The following is a 25,146-nucleotide window of genomic DNA, read 5'->3' on the forward strand; positions in this document are numbered from 1 at the left end:
ATCCAATGCCAAAATTCCTGCCTTAATCTTAGATTTTTTTATCACATGTATTGCATTTAAAACTCTTCCCACTAAACTATGCATCTGTCTACCCACCACAAATCCACATTGGTCTTCTTCTATATATTCAGATATAAATTTATTTAACCGTTTCGCCAAAATAGATGAAAAAATGTTAGCGTCTTGATTTATTAGTGAAATAGGTCTATATGAATCAGGGACAGTCAAATCTTTATCTGGTTTTGGAATTAATATTATCAATGAGTGTTCCCATGATTCTGGTATCTTCTCTCCTTGCAATATAGCGTTATAAAGTTTCATTAATTTCAGAACTAAAAACCCTTTGAAAACCTTATAATATTCTGATCCTAAACCATCTGCTCCCGGTGATTTACCCACTTTCAAATTATCAATTACCTCTTCAACTTCTCTTTGAGTTATTACCTTCTCCATTAACTCTTTATGTTCTATTTTTATTCCCTTCTTTATATACCTTTCTATATAATCCTCCAACTTCTTTTTCTGGATATCTTTTCCCTTATATAATTCCTGATAAAATTCCTGAAATTTTTTTATTTTGTCTTTCATTGTATGACAGTAATTCCCTTGTTTATCCTTCAATGCTCCTATCCCATTTCTCGCTTTTTCCTTTTGTGTGAGTCTGGCAAGCAATCTAGAATTTCTATTACTGTTTTCGAAATACTCCCTTTTCATATAAATTATGTTTTTCTGAACCTGTTCTATATTTATATTCTCTAACTCCTTTTTCTTAGCTTGTATTTCTATTCATTTATATTTATTTTTACCCTGCCAATATTCTTCTTCCAGCCTCCTAATCTCTATCTCCAACTTCTCCTGCTCTGCATACTGTTGTCTTCTTAAATTACACATTTCTCTAATACAAATTCCTCTTGCTACAGCCTTCATGGTGTCCCAAACCACTGACCCTGCCGTTCCTCCCTTTTCATTAATTTCCCAGGACTCTGACAGTTCCCTCTGAATTTTTTCTACCACTTTATTATATTTCAATATTTTTGTATTCATTTTCCACCTATACGCTTCTTTATAATTCTTCTTAACTGTAAACTCTAAACTTAACAATGCGTGATCTGTTACCTTTATTACCCCCATTTCCATTTTACAAACCTTAGTTGCAAACTCTTTCGAAACAAATATATAATCTATCCTAGAGTAAGTAAGATGAACTGGGGAATAGTATGAATACCCAGGTTTAGCCCCATTAAGTAAACGCCAACAATCCACATAATCATTTTCTTTTACTAATTTGTTCAATATGGTAATATTATTTCTCTTTTCAACATTAGTGGGGTTTGACCTGTCCCATCTATTATTCATAACCATATTAAAATCCCTTGCTAAAATAACACACCCCTTCTTAAACTCTTCTATTTCTTTAAATAATTTAATAAAAAACTCTCTATGTCTCTCATTTGGAGCATAAACATTAACTAATGTATATACTTTACCTTCAATTTGACCTTTTATCGTAAGGTATCTACCCTTGTCATCCTTTTTTATAGTTTCTAATATAAATCCACTTTTTTAAAAAATCAAAGTAGCCACTCCATTTTTTTTAAGTCCCCAATGACTTTTCATAGTAAACTGACCACTTTATCCTTATCTGATTTACATTATCAAACCCCTGATGTGTTTCTTGCAGCATAATAATGTCAGATCCTTCTTTATTTAACATTTGTTTTATTCTCCTCCTTTTCACGACTGCCCCCAAACCTTTAACACTGAGTGTTGATACTTTTATTTTTTTATCCATATTCACCCTTTTGATGTCTTTTTCGATCCCTTGTGCTCTGTAACTCAAATTCACATACATAAAAACACAAACACCATAAAAACACCTTTAAATCCCTTACTCCAACCCACTCCACCTCCCCTTCCCCCCCACCCCACCCCCACCTCTTCCCCTCTCCCCAAATCCCCATAAGTCTATCACTCCGGCCATCTACTTTAGGGGGGAGGGGGGAGGGGGGAGGCAGTGCTACGCCTGGCCGGCAAGGTCTCTATGCTTTAACAATTCTATCTACAATTATCTCATAATGCAATTATCAATTCTATTACATCCCAGATGCCCCAGCCTCACTTCCCCCCCCGCCTGTTTCAGTCAAACTTGCTTCATCATACAAACCCAAGCTCTTCAGCAGCTCTTTGCCCTGATCCAAAGAGGTTACTCTGTGCTGCCTCCCGTCATATGTAAATCTTAAAAATTCAGGATAACCCCAAGCATATTTAATTGCTTTTTTCACTAATATTTCCGTTATCTGCTTGACACTGCGTCTCCAATTCAGTGTATGCTGACAAAGATCGTTGTAAATTTGCACTGGTTTGTCCTTGTATTGTAAAAGAGCTCCTCTAAATGATCAATTTATAGCACGCTCGTGACTGGCCACTCAAGGAAGTTTGCAAGTCGATTTCATGTCATCATAATTAGCCAGGATGCCTCCTGCCCTTTCTCCCAGTAACCCTGTGTTTTTATAACACAGAGATAATCCAGTATCTGATGGGTTTTTATTCCACCACTAGATGGCGCTGTGTCATTGCAGCCTATTCTTTTCAATGGCATTCCTTTTTCAAATAAAAATCATGTGGTCATCACTGTCTGAAGGAGCCTGCCTTGAACGTGAAAAGATCTGAGACCTGGTAAGGACGTGGGTTTTTTCCCCTAATGTAGAGAACCTCAAAGCCTGGGATACAAACAATCAGTGCTGGCTCCAAGTTTGGGCAGGACTCCCTTAATGGGCTCCTTCACTCAGTGCACCCACCTTCTAATCACCATTGACACCACCTGCTATTGCTCCTCATCCTCTCATCATTGGTACCACTTACTAGCTTGACAGGCAGAGAACCAGTGAGCAAGTAGGCCAAGACATCTGCTGCTCTGCCTTCTCACCACCAACATTATCTGAGCCAGAGCGAGAGGCAGGTGAACAAGCAGATTTCAATGGTGAAGAGAAGGAACAAGTCCAGAGGGCTCTTGTTAATAGGCCCCTATCAGGGTGTGGGCCCTCAGCAAAAGCCAATGATACCTAATCAACAGTATTGTCAATGAGCCACTTTCGTTAGCAAAGGGTGAGAGGAAACAGTTTAGCTGTAAATGCAGCCCTCTCTGTGGTCCATATTCAAGGCAAAGATGCCTGATTTTAAGTTGTTGTTCTACTACTGGAGAAAATACAAATTTCAGAAAGCACACACTTAAATGTAATCAGGTTGCCAATGATAGCAGGCATTTTCAGATGATGTGCACTGATGTTACCGCAAAGGTTTTATGAGATCAACAGATATATACTGTTTAGACAAATGGAAGGAGACTCTAGCCATAAACATATACAATGCACCAGGCTTTAACTTTTTTTACCAATATTATGGCTTTGTTGGATAAACTTTATTTTTATGGACCACAAGACCTGAGGTTAAATCAAGGCCGTGCTAGTTTTATGTAATTTCAGCAAATGTTTTGGTAGTGCAAGCACTTTTCAACAAGAAAAGATGTAATACCACAGGACTGGAAATCATTGTCTCCATGAAATATAGCAATGTAATATAGATGAACACAGTTTCTGTTGACTTCAGTGTTCTGTAGGCCAAGTGTGGACAGAAGGTAGATCTCCAGATGTTTCAGATTTCACTTCCCAGAAGTCCCCACCAGGATGGCAAAGGGTCAGGAAAACTGGGAGTTGAAGCCCAAAACATCTGGAGATGTAATTTCTGCCCACCCGTGCTCTAGGCTATGCCCTAAAATTACAAATATGTAAAAAATTTATAAAACACCCAGAGAGCTTCAGCTATTGGGCAGTATAAAAATGTAATAAATAAATAAATAAACTTAAATGTACGAAATATGACTTCTGGGTTTTTGAGTGCTTCTGTATTGTTCTCTGTAAATTATAAACTGCATTTTCTACAGTACAGAACAATGCATACACTCTTGAGCAATACTCTCTAATGTACTGTTTCACATCGTAAAGGCTGGCTCATCAGCATTTATTTCAGCATTCCCCAATCTGCAAGTCAAATAATTCCCAGCCAGCATGGGAATTATGGGAGTTGCAGTACAACACAGCTGGAGAGCACCAGGCTGGGGTGGTGGGGAGAGGCTGATTTATTTTCTTCAGATTATTGGGTAAACAAATACATGAGTGCTGATGTACCCATCTGAAATTCAGAGGCAACTCCAGACTATTCTACTTGCACAGCACAATCCTATGCATGTTAATTTGAAATAAGTTCTACTGAGTTCAATGGGACTTATTCAAGAACTAAATGGTTTTAGGATTGCAGCCTAGGATAATAAATTCAGATTTGTAACATAGGGTGACCATATGAAAAGGAGGACAGGGCTTCTGTATCTTTAACAGTTGCATAGAAAAGGGAATTTCAGCAGGCGTCATTTGTATATATGGAGAACCTGGTGAAATTCCCTCTTTATCACCACAGTTAAAGTACAGGAGCTATACTAGAGTGACCAGATTTAAAAGAAGGCAGGGCACCTGCAGCTTTAACTGTTGTGATGAAAAGGAAATTTCACCAGGTTCTTCATATATACAAATGACACCTGCTGAAATTCCCTTTTCAATACAACTGTAAAGCCCTGTCCTCCTTTTCATATGGTCACCCTATGTAACATGGTCTACGCATTGTAACTGCCAATGTACATTACTAGCAACTCAAGATTCAAGACTTGCTGCATTAGATGACTGGGGGGAAAGAATCCTGACAGTTAGAACGGGGACATCTCTACATGAGCAATTTATTGCACACCCATGATTGGTCACTTACGGAAGTTTGTGGGTCCTTTACATGACATTGTTAACCCCCAGGATGTCTCCTGTGCTTTCCTCTCATTATCCTGCTTTCAAAAAGATTGGAGATAACGCGAAAAGGGGCATTATTCCAATCAATTGGCTGTGTAAAATGCCAGTCTTGCATTATAATTAAGCCACTAGAGGGCACTGTGAAATGGTAAAAATAGAAAATTGAAGCTTTCAATTCAACTCGAATTATGTGTCCTCTGTGCAAAGAAGCCCATCAGAACCCAAAAAAGAAACTGGAAAAAGGAAGCCCAGTAAGGGTGTGGGGGTTTTGTTTAATGTAGAGAAGCTCTGGAATATTTTCACAGTATAGGGCACTGTCTGAGTATAGTAAGGAAATCAAACCTCCTGAAGGTACGTATGCCAATATCATTGCTTAGGAATGGTTTTTAAGATATTTGTTTCCATCCCAAATATCCATCTTAGACCATTTGTGTTATTCCTTTCCTTTAAAATTCATTCATTGATGTATTTGGAATTAGAAAGTTTTTGATTTTTTTTCTTTTTTTCTCATGGGAGGGGGGTACATTTAAATACAGCCCTTCAGCCAAACGGTTTCCAGTGCAGTTTTTTAAAAGGTAAAATAGCAATATCTTTACACACAAAAGAGTGATCTGATTTCTATCCATAAACAATTTAGGGCTATGGATATTTATTATATACATTGATACCTTGAGTTCTCCAATGGAAGACAGAAGACCAGCTCCATAGGCTCGTAGTTGTCCATCTTGCTTACAGAGGCCGAATTCAATGGTGAAAAAATAACACTATAAAAAGAAAAGTAAAAAAACAACAACAGATGGGCATAAATTCAAAGCAAGCATGTCATCAGGGCATTCACTTGCTTACACCACTTCTTCAGAATTTCATGTTTTGTAAATAAGTTCAGTCAAGGACATCCATGATTCAGTCCTTTAAATGTAATTTCCCTACAAAGAGCAAAATCAGAAACACTCTGATTTGTTGTTGTTGTTGTTTCGTTCTTTGATCAATTGTTTTAGGAAGAATCATTATGAGAATCACTATGTTTCATGAAAGGAAGCATTTATAGTTAAGACTGCTGGAATTAGTGTGTTAAAATGGATCCATTCCATTACCAAAATAACTCAGTACATGTGCATCCTTGTTTGCTTGACCATGTCAAATGAAAACTGCTCTCCCTGCCTGACTCCCACCACCACCACCACACACCGAATCAACAAGCTGAAGGCACATGGGGCCTACCAACATCATTCACCGTAGATAATGCAGCCAATATAATGAACCTCATAATAAACAAAGTGGGTAACTTGAAATAATCTCTGAGGTTATGAATGAAGAAAAAGAAAATAAATCATTAAGAAGAGCTGTTATTAGTATTGCTACTTCCAGGGTGGCTAAGCAGTCATGTAAAACAGGTGTGTGTGTGTGTGTGTGTATCAAAGTTGAACATAGGACAACAGGAGAAAAAACAATAAAATTGCTGAAAAATAATAACAACCACCCACCTTCCATTGAGAACAACATTTGTAATAACAGGTTGTGTGTGAAATGACAATATCAAACTATAAGAACAGCAGATAAAATAGTAATAATAAGAAATATCACAGCAGCAAAATAAAAAATCTATCCAACTGGAGTTTTAAAAGACCTGGGGAAATAAGTCATGAGAGTAGGCACCAGGTGAGCTTTCCTGAGGAGAGTGTTCTAAAGGTAGCCACAACCAAAAAGTCTCTCTCTCTCTCTCATCACCACCTGCCTAATCTCACTGGGCAAGGACACCTATAGAAGGGCCTCTTAATGTAAAGGCAGATTCACGTGGGAGGAGGTAACCCTTCAGAAATGACCTGTGGTTGAACAATTTCCCAGTGACACTACTCCATCTTTTTGGTCCTGGTCAATATTTTGACATTTACAGAGCCTCTAGAAAAACAATGAAAAGTCTGATTCTTATCGGAAACTTGATTTTTATCTGAACCATGCAAAGATGGATCTCCCTTCACAATATTTTACCACCTTATCTTTCATACTGGGAGCATTTCTGATTTCATTGACAGATATATGAAGAATAAATGATTCCTTGAAATAAAATTACCCAGACAGACAGCTATTTCATCAGCAAACTGGAATGTAGGTTCAGAGGTGGGCAGCCTACCATTGCTATTCATTTGTTTCCAACTGATTCTTACAGCTGGAAAAAGTACAACTGCAGCCATGGGAATAACTGCTTTATGTGAGTTGTTGACTTGTGTGTGAACGATGAATTCTGAAGGACTCCAAAGAGAAGATGCAAAAAGTTCTTCCGAATGAGTGTCGTAAAGGGAAATCCGTCAACTTGAACTTGCACCTTATGGTAAGATTCAGCATATGGTCATTCTAGAAAACCTGAGATAAGTGACTTGAATCAGTTGGTTAAATGAATGGTACAATGGAGGAGCCTTGTGCACTCTGAAAGCTAGCCTCACAACATACTATGCTTGCCTCCAGGTGGTGTTCCTGAAGCTTCTTTATTTACTGCTCATTTCAACCATCTTCTGAGACTGGTGTGATATCGGGTACTGGCAGGGACCCAAGAAGCTGCTTGAGGTCAAGCAAGGCCTTGCTCTAGCCAAGTGGAATTGGGGGCTTCTCCCACCCCCTTTTGAACAGCTGATTCTTGAGACTTCTCAGAAAGTGCTTCTGATGCTCTCCTCAGTTGCAAAACAAATTGCTGTGCAACTTTGGTAGCTGCTTTTTGGTCTCACAAAGCTCATTTCATGGTGATCCAAGGACCTTGGCCTTGATCTCCTGTGGGTTGCTGATGGGTTTTCAGGCCATAAATTGCTTGTACAGCTTTGAATATGAACATCCAATAGACGGTTTTTATGGCTCACTGTAGATTTTACTGTGAATTGCTTAGAGCTTTCAGATTAAGTAGTCTAAAAGCACAGGCCAACTAATTAACGTGGGCAAATAAATTAACATGGGCAGTTTTCAAGATAGGAATTATGCGGCTGAATATACATGATGCCAATTCCTATTCTCCCTGATGACAATATTCCTGCTGCAAGGAATCCCGTTCTGCTAAGGCTTTGAGGCTCACAGGGCAAGTGAAAACAGTCATAGTTTCTTCCAGGCAGGCTGAGTAAGCCAAAGGCAAGTCAGGTCTCATTAAGCAAAAGACAGGACCATTGACAGCTCCCAGTCAGGACCATGGACAGATGGCTGAGCTATGGAGATACGTTGTCTTAACAGGTTGCCAAGGCCTGTATTGCAGTTGGCCCTGCCTCCTTGAAGGAGCTGGCTGTACTTTTCTTGAAAGGCGCCTGTCCAATTCTGCAACATCTGGCTTTTGCAAAGTACATGGAAATGTTACTAGGGACTCATCCTCTGAGTCTGAGGAGGGTGGAAGGACCATGCCCTCAGGCTGGGAGGAACAGGAGGCAGTGCTGAGTAGCACAGCCTCATCCATGTCTTTGGAGAGGACCAGTCATAGCACTAAGAGAAATTGACAACCTGAGCCATCTCAGGTTCAGTACTAGCTAATTAGGGCCAGAACGACCCTTGTGTCAAATCATTATGAATGTGGAATAAAAAGCAGGAAATAACACGATGAAAGTGATATATGGAATGTGGATTGTGCCCCAACAGTTAACAGTGTGCTTCAGTGTAGATCTAGCCTAAGATAAGCAATGTGATTTCCCCCCTATTTGCATTCCGACTCCCTCCTACTTTCATTCTTTTTATTATAGTCAAACTAGACATGACATTGTGTGGAATAGATGCCATGCTAGTCCGTAATGTCCTCATTACATCTGTTCATTGGTAGAAATTGAAGGCTTATTTACTAGCAATGTTCTGGATTTTAATTCATTTATTTGTATGTGTAAGATCAATGATATCTGAAAACTGCTGGAATTAGTGTGTAAAAATGGATCCATTCCATCACCATATATATGCCAAAATAACTCAGTTTTCATTTTTAAGTGACAACAGTCTTTGAAAAGCCTGTGCTCTGTTGAGTATACGTATATAGATGAACTAAATATACAACGTACAGATGGTTACATGTAAGTTGTATCTGCCAAGTTCCATTTTTTATCAATATTGTATATTTAGGATAAACCCGTCATATGTAGGAGTGGAGAGAAACTGCTGCATTATATGCTATGGTAGATTCTGTCCAGTTCACAAAACCTTTGTTAGCCCATAAAATGAGGTATCTCACCCAATGCTGCCATCTTCAGATCATTAGTTCTTAATACAATTATTCTAACCTTTACGGCATATTCAGCATGTTACATCTGTTGATTTCACTGCTTTGGACAACTGTTTTGGCAATAAATCACACTGATTTTTTTTAAAGGCCATTCTTAATCACATTGATTAAGAAAAATAATCGCATTAAGAAAATATATATACAGAATTCACATTTTAAATAACATCAAGCTCTCATCAGATTTCATTCAACTCCCCTTAATTTCTTTAACTAATAAACTGGATGTTCTCTGTGCAGCCTTTTAATTGGGTTTCTTTTTTAAAAATAATAATCTTAAATTAAAAAGGAGTCATTAAAATTAATTTCTCAAACCAAGTCATTGGTAAAACAAACATCTCTCTTTTGGGATTCTTTTGTTATATTTCATTCTTTCCTTCTATGACTACTAAGACAACATAACAGGAGAAATGAATAGCAATTCTTAATTTATACAACTTTCTACCTACAAGGATCTCTTTATATAGTGGTTCAACAAATGTTTGCCTCTATCCATCAAGGTGGATTTGCACAAATACAGCTGATGCATTGCAGAGCTCACCCAACTCCTATTGATCTTGATGGATGCTCATGGCTAGCGCTATTATATCTCTTCCTGCAACTCTTTGATATCCCAGCACAAACTGCTTTTTACACAACACACACACATGCCTTTCACTGAAATCAATGGCCTTTGCCCAAAGTCTCCTAAGCATGAGCATACCCCATTCAAGTGATGCTTACTCGTGTGTAAAGGCACCTTGAATTTGGGCCAATGGAAATTGCCCCATTAATGTCAGCAGGAACCATAGGAAGGCTTAGAAAGGTAAATCAGCAGGGAGTTTATTCTATTAGACCATTAAATTAGAGCCTCCTGTGGAAATGATCAATGCAACATAGAGGGTCAGCAGAAGCACAGTTGATGAAAGGAAACAAAGTTTCTAACTCTTAACTATGCATTTATCTGACGGAGCTGGAAAGAGCTTTTCTTGAAACATCAACGTATGAACTGAAGATGAAAATTTAACTACATTTTATCAGCATGGGGTCTTTCCAGTTGATTTACTGGTTTGGTTGAAGCATATCAGACATTTCCATCCTAAGCACATAAACTGGAAGATAGTAGGCCCATTTAAATCAATGGTACTGGTTTCCAAGTGGTACATTTTTGGATGTAGGAGCAAAACAGCTTGGCAAGTTTGAGAACCCCTGCTGCCTAATACAAGGATGCAGAATCTCCAGGAACCCTAATCCAGCCTGCAGAACATTACATATTTCTTTTATGAGGCAGGGCTTCACCTTAACATACCTGTCTGCATTTTTGGCCCCTCCTTGGTGATAGGGCTCTGGAGACTGACATGATGAACATCTCCACTTCAAAATGTACCACACCACCACTGCTCAGGGAAAACTCTTTCTTATGAATGTCTGATGGACATTTATCAGGGGGCATAAGTGCACAGTTCTGGCAGTAGGTGCAGCTATTCCACATGGCCCTGGATTTCATGCCCCTGTTTGCTAATGGCTTAGATTGTTGGACTGTATCCTATCAATGTCACTGCACTAACAGAGGTTTCCATTAGTGAATAAGAAGGGAGCAGATTTTGCGGGTTCCTCCTCCCCCTTGCAGCCCCCGTGCCATCTCCCATGCTGTTGTGAAGGGTCCTCATCTCCCTGAAGTAGATTGGGGGTTATGGGGCTTGCAGGGGGAGGGAAATAGACAAATATCACCTCCCTCCTTGTTCCACTGATGGAGGCTTCCCCTGGAACAAAGAGCATTCCATCAGTAAAGTGACTCCAATTGGATACAAACCGTAGATCTCTAAATCTGACAAACGTGCCCTGTTCCCTCCCTCTTTTTCTCTCTCTCAGCATTTCACATTAAATTTAGGAGTCATCCTAAATTATAGCCAGTCATTCATTGGATGAGATGATGATGATGGTGATGATGATGATAATAATAATAATAATAATAATAATAATAATACACCTGATGAAATGATGAATGATTCTTTGTATGAATTATGCATTTTTCACTTTTTTTTTGTTCACTGAAAACAGAAACCTGGTTTCTAAATAATAATTAAAAAACCAAATGGAGCCTGTTTTCAGAACACCCTTTCATTCAAGCGTTCTATGTAAATTACTACGTTAAAATGCATTTAAGCTCAGAGAGCAGAAGCTCCTTTTGTGTTTTTCCAAACATGACTCTTTTCCTTTCTAATAGCACTGTATTTCTCTCCATCCTCCCACTACTTTGTATGTAGGGCTTTTGCTAACACACACTCTTTGGAAGAGTCTATTTATAAACAAGAACGCTGAGCAAGTGTAGTGGTGCTGTTCTGTTCTTTACAAACAGAAGCAGTGAGACTTCTTTTCACTTAGGACACACCACGTTGATGGGTAAGTATGTCAGTTTCCAAACCAACTTATCTAACACCCTAGAACAATGTTTGGTTATGAAGTTGTTTGTTGGGAGATTCAGGACACATAAAAGGAAGTACTTCTTCACACAGTGCATAGTTAAACTATGGAACTCACTACCACAAAATGTAGTGATGACCATCGATTTGGATGGCTTTAAAGAGGGGTTGGATAAATTCCTGGAGAAGGCTATCAATGGCTTCTAGACCTGATGGCTATGTGCTGCCTTTAGTATCAGAGGCAGTGCACCTATACACCAGTTACTGGGGAACATGAGTCGGAGGGTGCTGTTGCACCATGTCCTGCTTGTGAGTCCCTCGTCTACAGCTGGTTGGCAACTGTGTGAACAGAATGCTGGACTAGATGCACCGTGGTCTGATCCAGCATGGCTTGTCTTATTTCTTATTAGCAGAACTGTCCAAACTTGTAGTTAAGATATTCTTGAAATGAAATTCTAAATAGAAACTTAAGAAGTGAACACACTGGGAATCACAGTGCTAGCAAAACAGAAATTGTCTAAGGCATTTTATTAAGCAAGTAGGATGAATGATCAACTTAAAGATTGCGTTCTAACCAAGTCTTTGGTGTTCTTAGGCCCATTTACATCAATGGGCTGTAATGTGTCTCATTTTGTATTGGCTTGTGGCTCAACAGTTACCCAACAGTAGTGATGCCAAGGGAGAACTTTGGGACAGAGGTTTAGGGTTCCATTCAGAACAATAACCGGGGGGGGGGATCTACACTACTGCTTTTAAAGCGCTTTAAAGCACTTTGAAAACGTTTTGAAAACTGTATATGTAGTGTGTCCTGGGCCCCAACAGTTGTCAAAACTGTTATAAAGCGCTTTAAAGCAGTAGTGTAGATCCCCCCCAGGGGAACCCCCAAACCCAGCAGGGCTGGATTTTTTGAAGTAACTGAAGTAATACACATTACCTTCTAAAGAAGTTCCACCCGCTCCCATGACCATTAAGTCCAGAGCCTAAAATCACTTAACTAATCTCATTCCCTGATCAATATTTTAGTTGTATTAAGATAGTTGAGTTTAAAATGTAGACTATGGAACAGAGGGGAGAACACTTGAATTGAATATCTGGACAAGCAAAATAGTATGACTTCATCTTATTTATTGGACTTCCAACCTCTCCTACTATTTTTTTCCCTTACTAAGATCACCAATGATCGCCTTACTGCCAAGTCTAAAGGCCATTATTCCGTTCTTATTCTCCTTGATCTAACTGCAGCCTTTGACACGGTTGATCATGATCTTCTCTTAGATTCCCTTCATGACCTTGGATTTTGTGGCTCTGTCTATAACTGGTTTGCCTCCTATCTAGCGGGTCGCTCTTTCAGCGTGTTGACTAATGGCAGCTCGTCTTCCTCCTTTCCCCTTTCAGTAGGGGTTTCGCAAGGCTCGGTGCTTGGCCCGTTGTTGTTTTCCTTATACATGTTGCCCTTGGGCAAGCTTATTCAATCTCATGGCCTCCAATATCACCTGTATGCCGATGATACACAATTATATCTCTCATCTCCGGAACTCTCTCCTGATGTTCACGATCGTATCTCGGCATGTCTTTCAGATATCTCAGCTTGGCTGCTTCATCGTCGCTTGAAACTTAACATGGCAAAGACTGAATTGCTTGTTTTTCCTCCTAAACCTTCTCCTCATCTCTCATTCTCTCTTACTGTCAATGATGTTACGCTTACTCCGGTCAAGGAAGCTCGTAGTCTTGGCTTTATCTTCGACTCTTCGCTCTCCTTTATTCCTCATATTGAGGCAGTAGCTAAATCTTGTCGATTTTTCCTGTATAATATTGCCAGGATTCGATCATTTTTGTCTGTCTCTTCTGCCAAGATGCTTGTTCATGCACTGGTTATTTCACGGTTGGACTATTGCAACCTTCTTCTCTCTGGCCTTCCTTCTTCTCACATCAGTCCGTTGGTTTCTGTTCACCACTCTGCCGCAAAGATCATCTTCTTGGCTCGCCGCTCCGACCATGTTACTCCGCTTCTGAAATCTCTTCGTTGGCTTCCAATTCACTTCAGAATCCAATATAAACTTCTCCTGTTGAGCTTCAAAGCTTTTCACGGTCTAGCTCCTTCCTATCTCTCCTCTCTCATCTCACACTATTGCCCCGCTCGTGCTCTTCGCTCCTCTGATGCCATGTTTCTCGCCTGCCCAAGGGCCTCTACTTCCCTTGCTCGGCTTCGTCCATTTTCTTCTGCTGCCCCTTACGCCTGGAACGCTCTTCCAGAACATTTGAGAACTACGAGTTCAACCACAGCTTTTAAAGCTCAACTAAAAATTTTTCTTTTTCCTAAAGCTTTTAAAACTTGATGTTGTGCAGACTTCTACTGTTACTTTCTACTGTTAGTTTTACCCTATCCTGTGCCTGCTTACCCTACCCTGTGCCTGTTTGCATTCTCTTCCCCTCCTTATTGTTTTACTATGATTTTATTAGATTGTAAGCCTATGCGGCAGGGTCCTGCTATTTACTGTTTTACTCTGTACAGCACCATGTACATTGATGGTGCTATATAAATAAATAATTAATAATAATAATAATAATAATAATAATAATAATAATATCTGTGAGCAACCTGCTAATGAAATATGGAAATACACTCTGTTGCATCATCTATTAATAATCACTAATGGACCAGATGCTTACTCAATTTCAGTTAACCTCCTGTTATTAGGGGGTGGGGTTCTGGAGATGTTTAGCACATTATCTAATATGACAATTCCTTTATGTTATAATAAGAGGAAGCTACAAAACAGAAATCATCACTAAATTTATTTCAAATACTGAGACAACAGAAACACTTACATATCCTTTGCTCCTCCCTCCCATGGGTTAACTTTTCATGTCAGTCCCAATGGCTGGAGATGATGCTCATTTTACTTGCTTCTTATGGTCCTACAGGGACCACAAGATGATGCTCATTTTACTTGCTTCTTATGGTCCTACAGGGAAACGGTGAGTAGAAGGTAAATCTCCAGATGTTTGGGCCTTTAACTCCCAGAAACCCCAATGATAAGGGACTCTGGGAATTGAACTCCAAAACGTCTGGAGATCTATTTTCTTCCCATCCCTGCTATAAGGAAATTTTAGGTCAGAAGTGGCTGAGCAAATTAATTTTACCATGAACTCTTCTTGTTCCAAAGAATTCACAACATTTATCATTGCTATACTCCAGGAGTCTGGGCACTGAGTGGCTATCCAAAGGCTGGTTTTGGCATGCCATACTTACCACCTGGTACTAACAACATACATATCCTTTCTGCCACAATACAAAAATAACCTCACATTACTTAATATAGCACTGAATTATCCAACCATGTCCTTCCCCATGGCCAAGATCCTTCAATAATGCTTGCTTAAAAGAAAGTCCCATTAATTAAAAGTGCTGTGTGGAATATCTGTGCTAATCCTGCTTCCAGCTAATGGCAGAAAAGCAAGTTAAAGATGAATGACCTGGATCCCGGACATTGGCTGAACTAAAGTGAGCTTGTTATTGAAAGATTATCAGTCTTGCTTATTTTGATGTATTTTTTTGATGTTCTCTTTATATCAACACTCAGTATGGGGGGAGGGAGATACTCTAGAGTTTCCATTATGTTTCTTTAGCAAAAAAATTATTTTAGGTAGCTAAAGCATACATACTGGCATTTGTTACTACTGCACAAGCATTGTTTTGTGATGGGTCACCTAACATGCAATCCAGTGCCTAACACCAATCCCTCTAGCCATACTTTTATTAGAAGGAATTCCTGTTTTGATGGCCTCTGCAAATTCTCTAAATTCCAAAGATTACATCATTTGGAGGCTGTCCCTTCAGTGGCAATTTTAGGATTCCCTTTGAAGACAGCATGCAAAGATCTTAAACAAATAAAAATAAATAAGTAAACTCCTGGCCCCTGATGGGGATGAGGAGTTTACAACACTTTATTTTATTTTTATTGTATATCACACCTTGTGCACTGGGAAGTCAGCTAATTCATGGCTTTCGTAAATACACACACATGCACACGCACACACACACACACACACACACACACACACACAGTATAATGTCAATCATGTTCCTAATGACAAGACCAAGGATGTACAACATATGAAAGGATAGAAAGTCACAATAAAAGTCATATAACTTTCCATACAACTTGGCTGAACAGCCCTTTGCATGGATCTCAATAAGCTCTATTCTTACCACTCAACATTTACAGCTAATAGAATATGAGGCAGTAGACCATAATACTGCTATATCAGGGGTTGGTGGGTACATTTGGAATTTTGTGAGAGTATCATGAGCATTATCACAAATTGGCTGCCATGGGGAAGCAGCTTGCACATTCATAAAATGGCTGCCATAGTGGGCATGGCCAGTCACAAAATACTCATTTCTCAGAAGGGAAAGTGGTGAGATTAAAAGAAAAGTAACTTGCCCAGGAACTTAAATGCAAGGCACAGGTGGGAGTCTGAGCTTTAAATGACAAAAATCACTCTTTTAAACCCAAATAAGGATGGCACAGGAGGGCAGCATTCCCTATTAAACAAATAGATAAACCTTAAGAATAAAATAAAAATCAGGAAGCAGCATGGCAGGAACCAAAAGAGACACCAGCTCTTTATGGTCTAAACATAGAATGGAGCTTCTTGGCTCCATGCCCACAAATGACTATAAAAGACTTTATAGGAACCAGCCACTGACTATAAGCTTGCTCAACATGGAACCACACATGGCTGCTTTGCATTTTCTTTATTAAAAAGAAATCTGTTGGGCAAAACCATCACAGAACTTCGTACATAGCTCTCCTGGGCAAAACGAAAAGGCCACCCTGACGCTGGTATTTGAAAACCTGCTCTCATTCCCTTACCATTTGTTTCTTATCTTTGGCAGGTTCAAAGACTTGGAATTTAATGTTATTAATTTATCCTGGCATTCTAAAGAAAGAACAATATGCAACAAAAACAATTCCCCTTCCAATTGACATTAAAAAGTGTGTCACATTCATTTATATTCAACGTTCTCATGAAGAGCTTAAGTGAACATTTGTTGCTTTCTTTCTCAGGCTGTTGCTCCAGATCTGGCTGTCTAAAAGAGTTCCACACTTTATCTCAAGGGAAGCAAAATCAGCCTTTTGACATCCCTTCTCCAGAGCTCCTAGAAAAGGGATCCTCTTGAATGCTGAGCCACAAAAAAATAAGCATGGTAAACATACATCATCCTTGTCCCCCACACACACACCCTTCACCGGCAATGCTGCCCTCCGTAAAATCATTGAAACATCATTCCCCTTCACAGTGCAAGGGCTCGATTCGTTCAACTGACTTAGGAGTTTGCTGTGTTCTATCAGTTTTGAGAAATAGGAGCTGCCATCCTTTCAGAGGACAACAACCGAAATGAATACATTGAAAGAACTGGGAACCTCAAGCTCATGGGACAAATTGGGCCTTTTTGGGGGGGGGTTCCCATTCTGGCCTTCTGTGGTTCCCCAGATGGTCACACACCCTTATCCTGGCCAAACCCTCTTCCTGACCATTGATCAGTTGGCTGTTATCCAGCTTTGGCAAGTTTTTTCCCTTTCTAAAAGGCCAAAATGCCTCTTCAAAGGCTTAGTTCCTGGTAGTAAGAGCTTTAAGATAAAAAGGCTAGTATTTTAATTTTTTTTAATATTTTGGGCCCATTCCTTTTGGTTTCCCCACCCACCACTGGAATGCAGGCCCTGAGAATTTCTCCAAAATTTAATACTGCCCTTTAGCTGAAAGAAGTTCCCCACCCACAAACTAGGGCTGTGCTTCATGAAAGGCCACTCTGTTGTTTAATTTGTATTACATACCTGGCTGACCAATTCCTAGAACATTTGTCTGTGGTTCTATTACTCTCTACATCTGGTAGCAAGATGAAGCATAACATGTAAGGTGTAATCATGAAACAGGTCATCCTCGTAATTTTGTATGCCCTCACCAGCAAGTGCCATCAACATGGACCAAAGATATGATGATGATGTGGCTGAGCCAAGTCAATGGGAGACCTCTTTTGAGTAACAACCCCAGTCCCACAAAACATGTGAGGAAACCTGAGGAGTCCTGGGACAGGAATGCCTCACTTGAGGTCCCGAAGAACCCCTTTGACTCCATATCAAATTCTGTCTTGGTTGCCAACACTCCTCCCTTGTCTTACAGCTCTCCACAGCATCAGAGGTGGACCAGGTGGGAGACTGAGTCACCACTGGAGTATCCACCTAGCCACCAGACCCTTTCAGCCAGGGGCTACTCAAAAGGAAGAGTCTACGCAGGACCTACTTTGAAGAGTGTAATAGTGAGGAGGGAAAAGACCCAGCTGCAACTGCTAAACCAGGAAGAATGCATGCATATATCCTTCAATCTTCTCCTAGACCTTCACTGGGTTAATAGCTGCTCCTGAGCTCCTTGTTCCAGCTTCCCTGTGCCAGACAGTGCCACATGGCAAAAATGTAACAAAACTGTTTCCTGTTATAATGGAAATTACTTGTGGGTTGTTTGAACTTGAATGGACTCTCTCACGTTACAACAGACTTGCTAGTGGTGGGGATGAGAACTTCTAGAACTGGCTTGTGGATGCGGATCAACCCAGCTGCCTTCATTTTTAAACTCCCCTTGGGGGGGGAGTGTGTGGCTATAGGGACTGTCATGATGAGCACCTACATCATAGACACTGATGGCTTGGTTTAAAGGCTAATAGTATTCTAGAATGAAGAAAAGAAAAGAAAAAAGACAGAAGCCCTGTTCAAAGTAGAGCTCCTGTGTATGAATCATCATGTACAAAGAGCCATACCAACTATCCCCACCCTCACTTCATTCATGCTGGCTTGCCCCACCCCTCTTATCTACATGCTCAGTGCAAATGTCTACTGTGAGGAAGCCCTCCCACATAGAGGTATTCATGCAACCTGGAGGCTGTCTAAATGCACGGAAAGCCCCGGAGTGGGTGTGCAGTGGCGCTGCGTTGACTGTACGACACAGCAGCCATTTTGCACCCACCCTGGGGCTTTCCGGAGAAGCTGTGAAGAAAAAAGGTTGGGGACTTACCCTGACTTTTTTTTCCAGAGTGGGGCGAGCACGGCACATCCACCATCTATCCTCACTCCACAGTCGCAGCGGAGGTGTGGCCGGGCAAATAGTGACCCCTGATTGGTCACCATCCATCCGGGCAGAGGGCAGGCCCGGGAAGCCTAATGGCTGCTGGAAAGCCCTGACTGCCTCCCTTCATTTAGATTACTCGCTGCAACCCCGCCCAAACGATACTGCGGCGTTGGGCAGCAGAGTGGCACCATATCAGCGCTGTGAAGACAGCCTCCTGGAATCCTGACTGCACAAGATTCCGGGCTGTGTGGATACCTTCACAGGCACAGCTGTACAAACGCTTCCTTGCTGCACTGCACTAAACACATTCAGGATTGGGCACACTGGCATGCCTGGCATAAGGGTGCTAAATGACTACGCCTTATTGGAACCTGAGTTCTGCTTGCTTGGCTGGACCTTGCTTCCCTTGTCAGGACTCAATCATGTGTGCCAGGCTAAAACCCCATCCACTTGAGACAACTGCATGGGACAGAAGAACTGATATCGCAGGAGCGTCATCCTTGTGCCATAGATAGGCAGGTAGGTACAGAAAGGAGCAACCAAGAGAATCTGTCCACCCTTTTATTTTTTAAAAAAGATATGATGATGATGTGGCTGAGCCAAGTCAATGGGAGACCTCATATCCCAATACACATGCAAGAACTTAAATAACAGCAAAAGGTAAATTTACAGCTCTTAGGTACGGCAGTCACAAAAAAGAAACCTCAAATGTGAGGGGAGTACTTTTCAAAAATACATAAGGTGTATTTTGCAACACAGAAAAACTGTTCATGGACATTCAGGTTCTATCATCAAGGTAGTGCTACCTAGAAGTAAGGCCTTGAATGTTAGGAAGCAGATGTGCTCAGACATAATTGGAGCATTACATATAAAACCCAGAGGAAAAGATGACATTAATTTGTGGAATATCTCTCTCTCTCTCTCTCTCTCTCTCTGTTATACACACACACACACACACACACACACACACACACAGTTTGAAAATAATTTATTTTACCTTACAAGTAAAATTTGTTTTTCTTCTTTTAATCTTGATTAAAATTGGTTCTGGCCAAAGGGAGTGAAATAAAATTGCTTCTCTGTTAGGGAGTGAAATAAAATTGCTTCTCAGGCTTACAGTTTACTCATCCTCCCCTAATCATAGTATTTGTCAGTGATAATATGTATTCTAAGACAATAACAGAGCCATGGTTTGCATGGGTATTCAGAAGTAAGCCCCACTGAGTTCAAGTGTATGTAGGGTTGCAGCCTAAGGGTGCAATCCTGTAAAGATAGTCAGCAGCCTCCGAAGTCAGAGACCATTGAGTATTCTAATACAGGGTGGCTGGAACACGGAAGTGATCCCTGCCTCTGTGCTCCACCCTCCCTGCATTTTTGCTAGATGGGCAGTTTTGCCCATCTAAACCTGGTAGTTCAGAGTGGGAGGAAAGGAGCCTGGGATGAATATAGGAAGCTGTGAAAGGCAGCTTCCCCAGTCTTTTCCCCTCCCTACTCCTGGGACCACCACCTTTCCCCCATCTCTACGCTCATATTTCCAGGTACAGAGAGGTAGTCAGCGTACTTCTCTCCATGCCAGCTATGAGAGGGAGGGGGAGGGGGAGGGAGAGGGAGTAGGATTTAGTAAGCCAAACAATCCCATGGCCCTGCAGACACTGTCTAAGGGCAATAGGATTGCTCTCTCCATGGATTTATTTATTTTATTTTATTTTTTGCACAAATCCCAACTTTTAATTCAGAAGCAGTATATTTAATAAACAGCCAGCTTTTAAAATTGCCTTCTAAGTAGAATTAATTTTGGAATCGTACCCCCAAAATAGGAACAGAATCCTATTTCCTTAGCTTGAGTAATAATGGATACAAAACACAATAGCCATACCCATGTTTCTGCTGATGAAGCTACACCCGGGGGACCAATGTCAAGAGGATCTCAGGATATGCTGACTGCCTCACCTGACACTGGGTCATGAATAGTGAGTTCATTTGGTTAGTCTCATGAGACCTAATTTAGCTGCTAACAAGAAGAAACCACCTTGTCAGAACTTAGAGCTGCTTCTTATGGCCCTAGTTCTACAAACACACATGTGTACTATTGCAACAATATGAACAATTTTTCAATTGTTAATTTTGACTGAAGTGTGGAGCATATTTTTTTAATTATCAATAAATAAAACTATTGAGCATGTATGCTTCCAGTATCCTGCCTTGACAAAACCGCAAGGATTTCATTTTTTAGTTATCTGGTTGATGGTCTCATCCATCTGCTTTAATTAACTGCAACCTTGTGGCACCTTCATTTTGTTCAGCATTGTTTATACGATCTCTTGTTTCATGGTAAATACTCCACTCCTGTGACGCACGCATTGGAGGAAAGGGTGGGAGAAAGGTGGGTTTTGCTGCATGTCCCTTCCCCCAGCAACACTGCATGCTCCTCAAAAAGCTGCTCTGGAGGTTTCCGAAACAGCTGGGGGCTGTCTAGATGTGCCGAAAGCCCCGCAGCGAGTGCAATTGGTGTTGTGCTAGAGGTCACCTCCTCTAGCGCAGCATAATTTAGGTTAGCAGTAGTGTCGCCTTGGATACCACCCCATGATTGCGGTCTAACCTACTTTGTAACAACTGGGAGGCATATTTGAAGTTTGCTCATTTGAACCTGAATGATATATCAAAGGAAAAGCATAACCAGGGAGGAGAGTGAAAAGGGAGGGGATTTTTATGCACCTGCTAATGACGTTACTAAGAAAACCTCCCAAGCTGGAGGGGGCGTACGGCTCTGATACAGAACCATTTTTAAAAGAGAATTTAGCATCTGCTTGGATGTTTTGCACTGGTAAGGGCATGAGTGGGGAGGGGGAAGTGCTATAAATATAGATTTGAGTGGTGACTCACCATTCCGTTACCAGTCAGAAATCTGTAAATATGTAACAGAGGAGCCGAATATACAAAAAAAGAAGAAAGTAGGAATAAAACAAACTATAAGCAAGTTGCGTCTTTCAGCACAATGCTCACTTTTCAGTAGAGTCCTCCTTTTATGAAAAGGCCGCTCCAGAGAGATTTATCTGGCACCACTCCTGTAGCCTTTTATTCAATATTTTTCTGACTTATAAATAACAGCTGTAATCCAGGCATCTCAGTTTTAAAACCTGTGTTTTTCATTTTACGGTTGATGCAAGTTTTGTTCTTGTATTTTATCTTACTTTTGATTTTGTGACTTTATGTTCTAATTTGTATCTATATTGATTTTGTTTATCATAAGCCACCCAGAAAAATTGGTTATTGGCATGCAGTAAATAAATACATAATAAATCAATCTAGTCAATACTTAGCCAAAAGGTCTTGTATAGCCCATACCAGTGTTTCTAAATATTTGCCACATTTGAAGGTTCCACAACCTAAGTCGCCTTCATTATGAAAAACAGACCGGGGGGAGGGGGGGCTGTTGATATGCACGGAAATCCTTAGAGTGGGTGCATGGTGGCATTGCATCAATTATATGACACAGCAGCCACCTCGCACCTACCATGGGGCCTTCCCATGAAGCTGCAAAGAAAAAAGTTGAGGATTTACCCTGACTTTTTTCTCCGGATCAAGGAGAGTATAGCACATCCACCCTTTATCCTTGTTCCAGAGATGTGGAAGATGTGTGGCTGCATGGATGGTGACCCTTAATTGGTCACCATCTGCCCGGGTGGAGGGCTGGCCCAGCCACCGGAAACTCCACGCTTTTGCTGTGCGTTGTGATTAGCCACGGCCACCCCAAAGCAGCAAAAGCACAGGGTTTTGCTTATCATAGTGGCAACCTGCCACCATACAGGCAGCCCCAGAAAAGTTAGCTGCGATATAAAACAAGTTAAGACGATACCATTAGTTGGACCGGTTTTTTGTTAGAGTTAACGCAAAGTCCAGCATTTGAGCTTCACAGAAGCACCACTGGGGCAAAGCAGAAAAGTAGGATGGAGTGTTTTTATATATGTCGGGTTGGGCAGGTTCAAGAAATACTTTAGGGAGCAATCCTATCAGACCTACCCTTGATATTCAGAAGCCTCTGAATTTGGAGGTTTACAAGTATCCAGTGAAGAGGACAGGTGGCCCCACGGAGGTGATCTGAGCAAGTAAAAGATTGTATGATAAAATGGGCTCAAAACTTTGGCTGCAATGTCTCAATGGAACAGTGGGAGAATATGTGGGGGAAGGGTTTAAAATTCACATTATGTTCAAGACTTAAAGAAAATTTCTATAAGATGATGTACAGATGGTATATGTCTCCTGTAAAGTTAGCTAAAATGTATAAGGGTGTCTCGGGAAACTGCTGGAAATGTAAAGATGAAGAAGGGACCTTTTATCATCTTTGGTGGACTTGTAAAAAAGCCAAAGCATTTTGGACACAAATACATTCCTTAATTCCAAAAATACTGAAGACTAATATACAAATGAAACCAGAAACCTTTCTACTGGGACTAATGGATAAACAGCTAAAAGAGAAGGGGGGACTTTATTTCTATATATGACAACAGCAGCAAGACTGTTGCGTGCACAAAAGTGGAAGAACGAAACAACACCAACAACAAATAAATGGATGTTGGAATTGGCAGAGATGGCAAAACTCACATCGATAATGAGAGAAAGGTCAACATCCACGTTTATATCTGAATGGAAACCTCTGATAGAATTTTGAAAGAAACAGAATGATGTATTTGTCTGTGGATTCAATGTATAAGATATAGTTAAGACAGAAGAAAGAAATGAATTTGATTATTGTGTTAAATGTAATTAAAGAACAAGAGAAGATAGTTTGCATTTCTGTTAAGAAGGCCGAAAGTACACCTTAACCTCAGTGTATCTCTGTGTGTATTTTATGTTTGTATTTTATGTAATATTTTGTGGTATGTCTGTCTGTGATGTTTGAAACAATAAAAATCATTAAATTGAGAATGTGCTTCACAGGCAGAAGGTCCCAGGTTCAATCCCCGGCATTTCCAAATAGGGCAAGAGAATCTCCTGCCTGAAATCCTGGAAAGCCATTGCTGCCACTCAGTGTTGACAATACTAGGTTAGATGAACCAAGGATTTGACTCAGTATACAGCTATTTCCTTTGTTCCTAAATCCAAGGATCAATTTGACCAGGGCTGATTGTTGAAATACAAGACAGTGTTGCTGAGAGAAGAGTATTTCAGAAGGTGCAGCTGTCCCCGTCATAGTGCAAATATAGTGGGAAATGTTCAGTCTCACTTCTACCCCGCTATTAATAGATAAGGCTATTCTACCTGGCATTGTGACTTTTCACAAACGCAGAGAAATACAATGCACTGAGTGCTATGGGAACACCTGGCACTGTAGCATCGTTGAAGCTAAGCAGGTAAGAACTTGATCAGTCCTGAATGGAGACCACTGGGAGCTCTATGTCAGTCACCGAGAGCTTTTGAAATGAAAAATAAGGTGTATCAATAAATGCACATCCTGCCATGCACATCAGCTGGTTTTCAGTGGCTGTATGTTAGAGCCTTTAAAACATATTTACATTTTCTCACCTAAGCAAGCTGTGAGTAGCATTCTCTCGTGGCTACGTTCCCATGGCCACATCTTGCTATGCCTGTTTGTAAGAAGATCTGATTTGTTCTGATTTCTGTCCATTGTCGTGTATTGTGAAAACCAAGCAAAGCCTCCCACTCAGCAACACAGTGTGGCTTTAATAAGGCACCTTTTGCTATAAGGACATAGGCTACCAGGGTACATAAGATGATCATGCTGCTCTCTTTCAGCTTTCAAAATATATACATTCAATTCAGAGAACACAACAACAAATAATGCAGGGTAGTGTTCCGCATTCATTTATATGTGCATAGTTTAATAGTATAAGGCTGCTAAATGTAAATGAAGAACATATTTGTTCCAGAGGGAATGCATGACAATGGCAAAATTCCCATTTGGTTCTAGGATGGGAAGGATGGGTTTATAAAAAAATAATTAAGCTGTTCTGACAAAGAGATCATATCACACCCCATTTTAAAATGCAAAGATTATATTCCATTATCCATCCCTGGTGCCCTCTAATACTACGATGCCAACCCTTCCAAGCTGTATCATCAAGTAATTAATTAAGCCCTATCCTAGACATATAGTCAAGCTTATTATGTCCAATTTTCATTCATTCGTTCAGCTACCCAGGCAAGCAGAAACACCCAGCATCAAGTATAGAGAAAGAATCAGGTAACACAAATTTGATTTGGCCATTCACAGTGGTCAGTGATTAAAACCATCTCCTTTAATATACAGCAACATTGAATACTAAGAGGAGTCTATTTTTCACTGAGTAGGCAAATAACTTTGAAGCACGTGGCTGAAAAGAAGCACAAATGTGTCGGTCTTTCCTAAAAGATTTGAACATTTGTAGCTGCATTGCTCAGACTGAAAAGATATGTAGAAGAGGTGGGTTTCTTTCTTTCATCGGTCCTACTGTTTTTCCAGTTTTTGAGACACTCAACACTATCCATTAGGAGGAGGCTTGTAACTCAGTGGTAGAGCACCCACTTTGCATGCAGAAGG

At 40.5% G+C, this 25,146-nt stretch overlaps 1 protein-coding gene across 2 annotated transcripts in view; it reads right to left on the reverse strand.

Moving 5' to 3' along the window:
- The window catches only part of TPH2 (tryptophan hydroxylase 2), a 76,388-nt gene that overhangs the window by 9,758 nt on the left and 41,484 nt on the right, over nt 1-25,146 (reverse strand). For both annotated transcript variants that reach the window (XM_063134761.1, XM_063134762.1), the window contains exon 9: nt 5,516-5,611. In XM_063134761.1, the coding sequence (XP_062990831.1) occupies nt 5,516-5,611 (96 nt within the window). The remainder of the gene's footprint in view (nt 1-5,515; nt 5,612-25,146) is intronic.

The sequence above is a fragment of the Elgaria multicarinata genome, chromosome 9 (assembly GCF_023053635.1).
Source record: "Elgaria multicarinata webbii isolate HBS135686 ecotype San Diego chromosome 9, rElgMul1.1.pri, whole genome shotgun sequence".
Taxonomy (NCBI): Eukaryota; Metazoa; Chordata; class Lepidosauria; order Squamata; family Anguidae; genus Elgaria; species Elgaria multicarinata.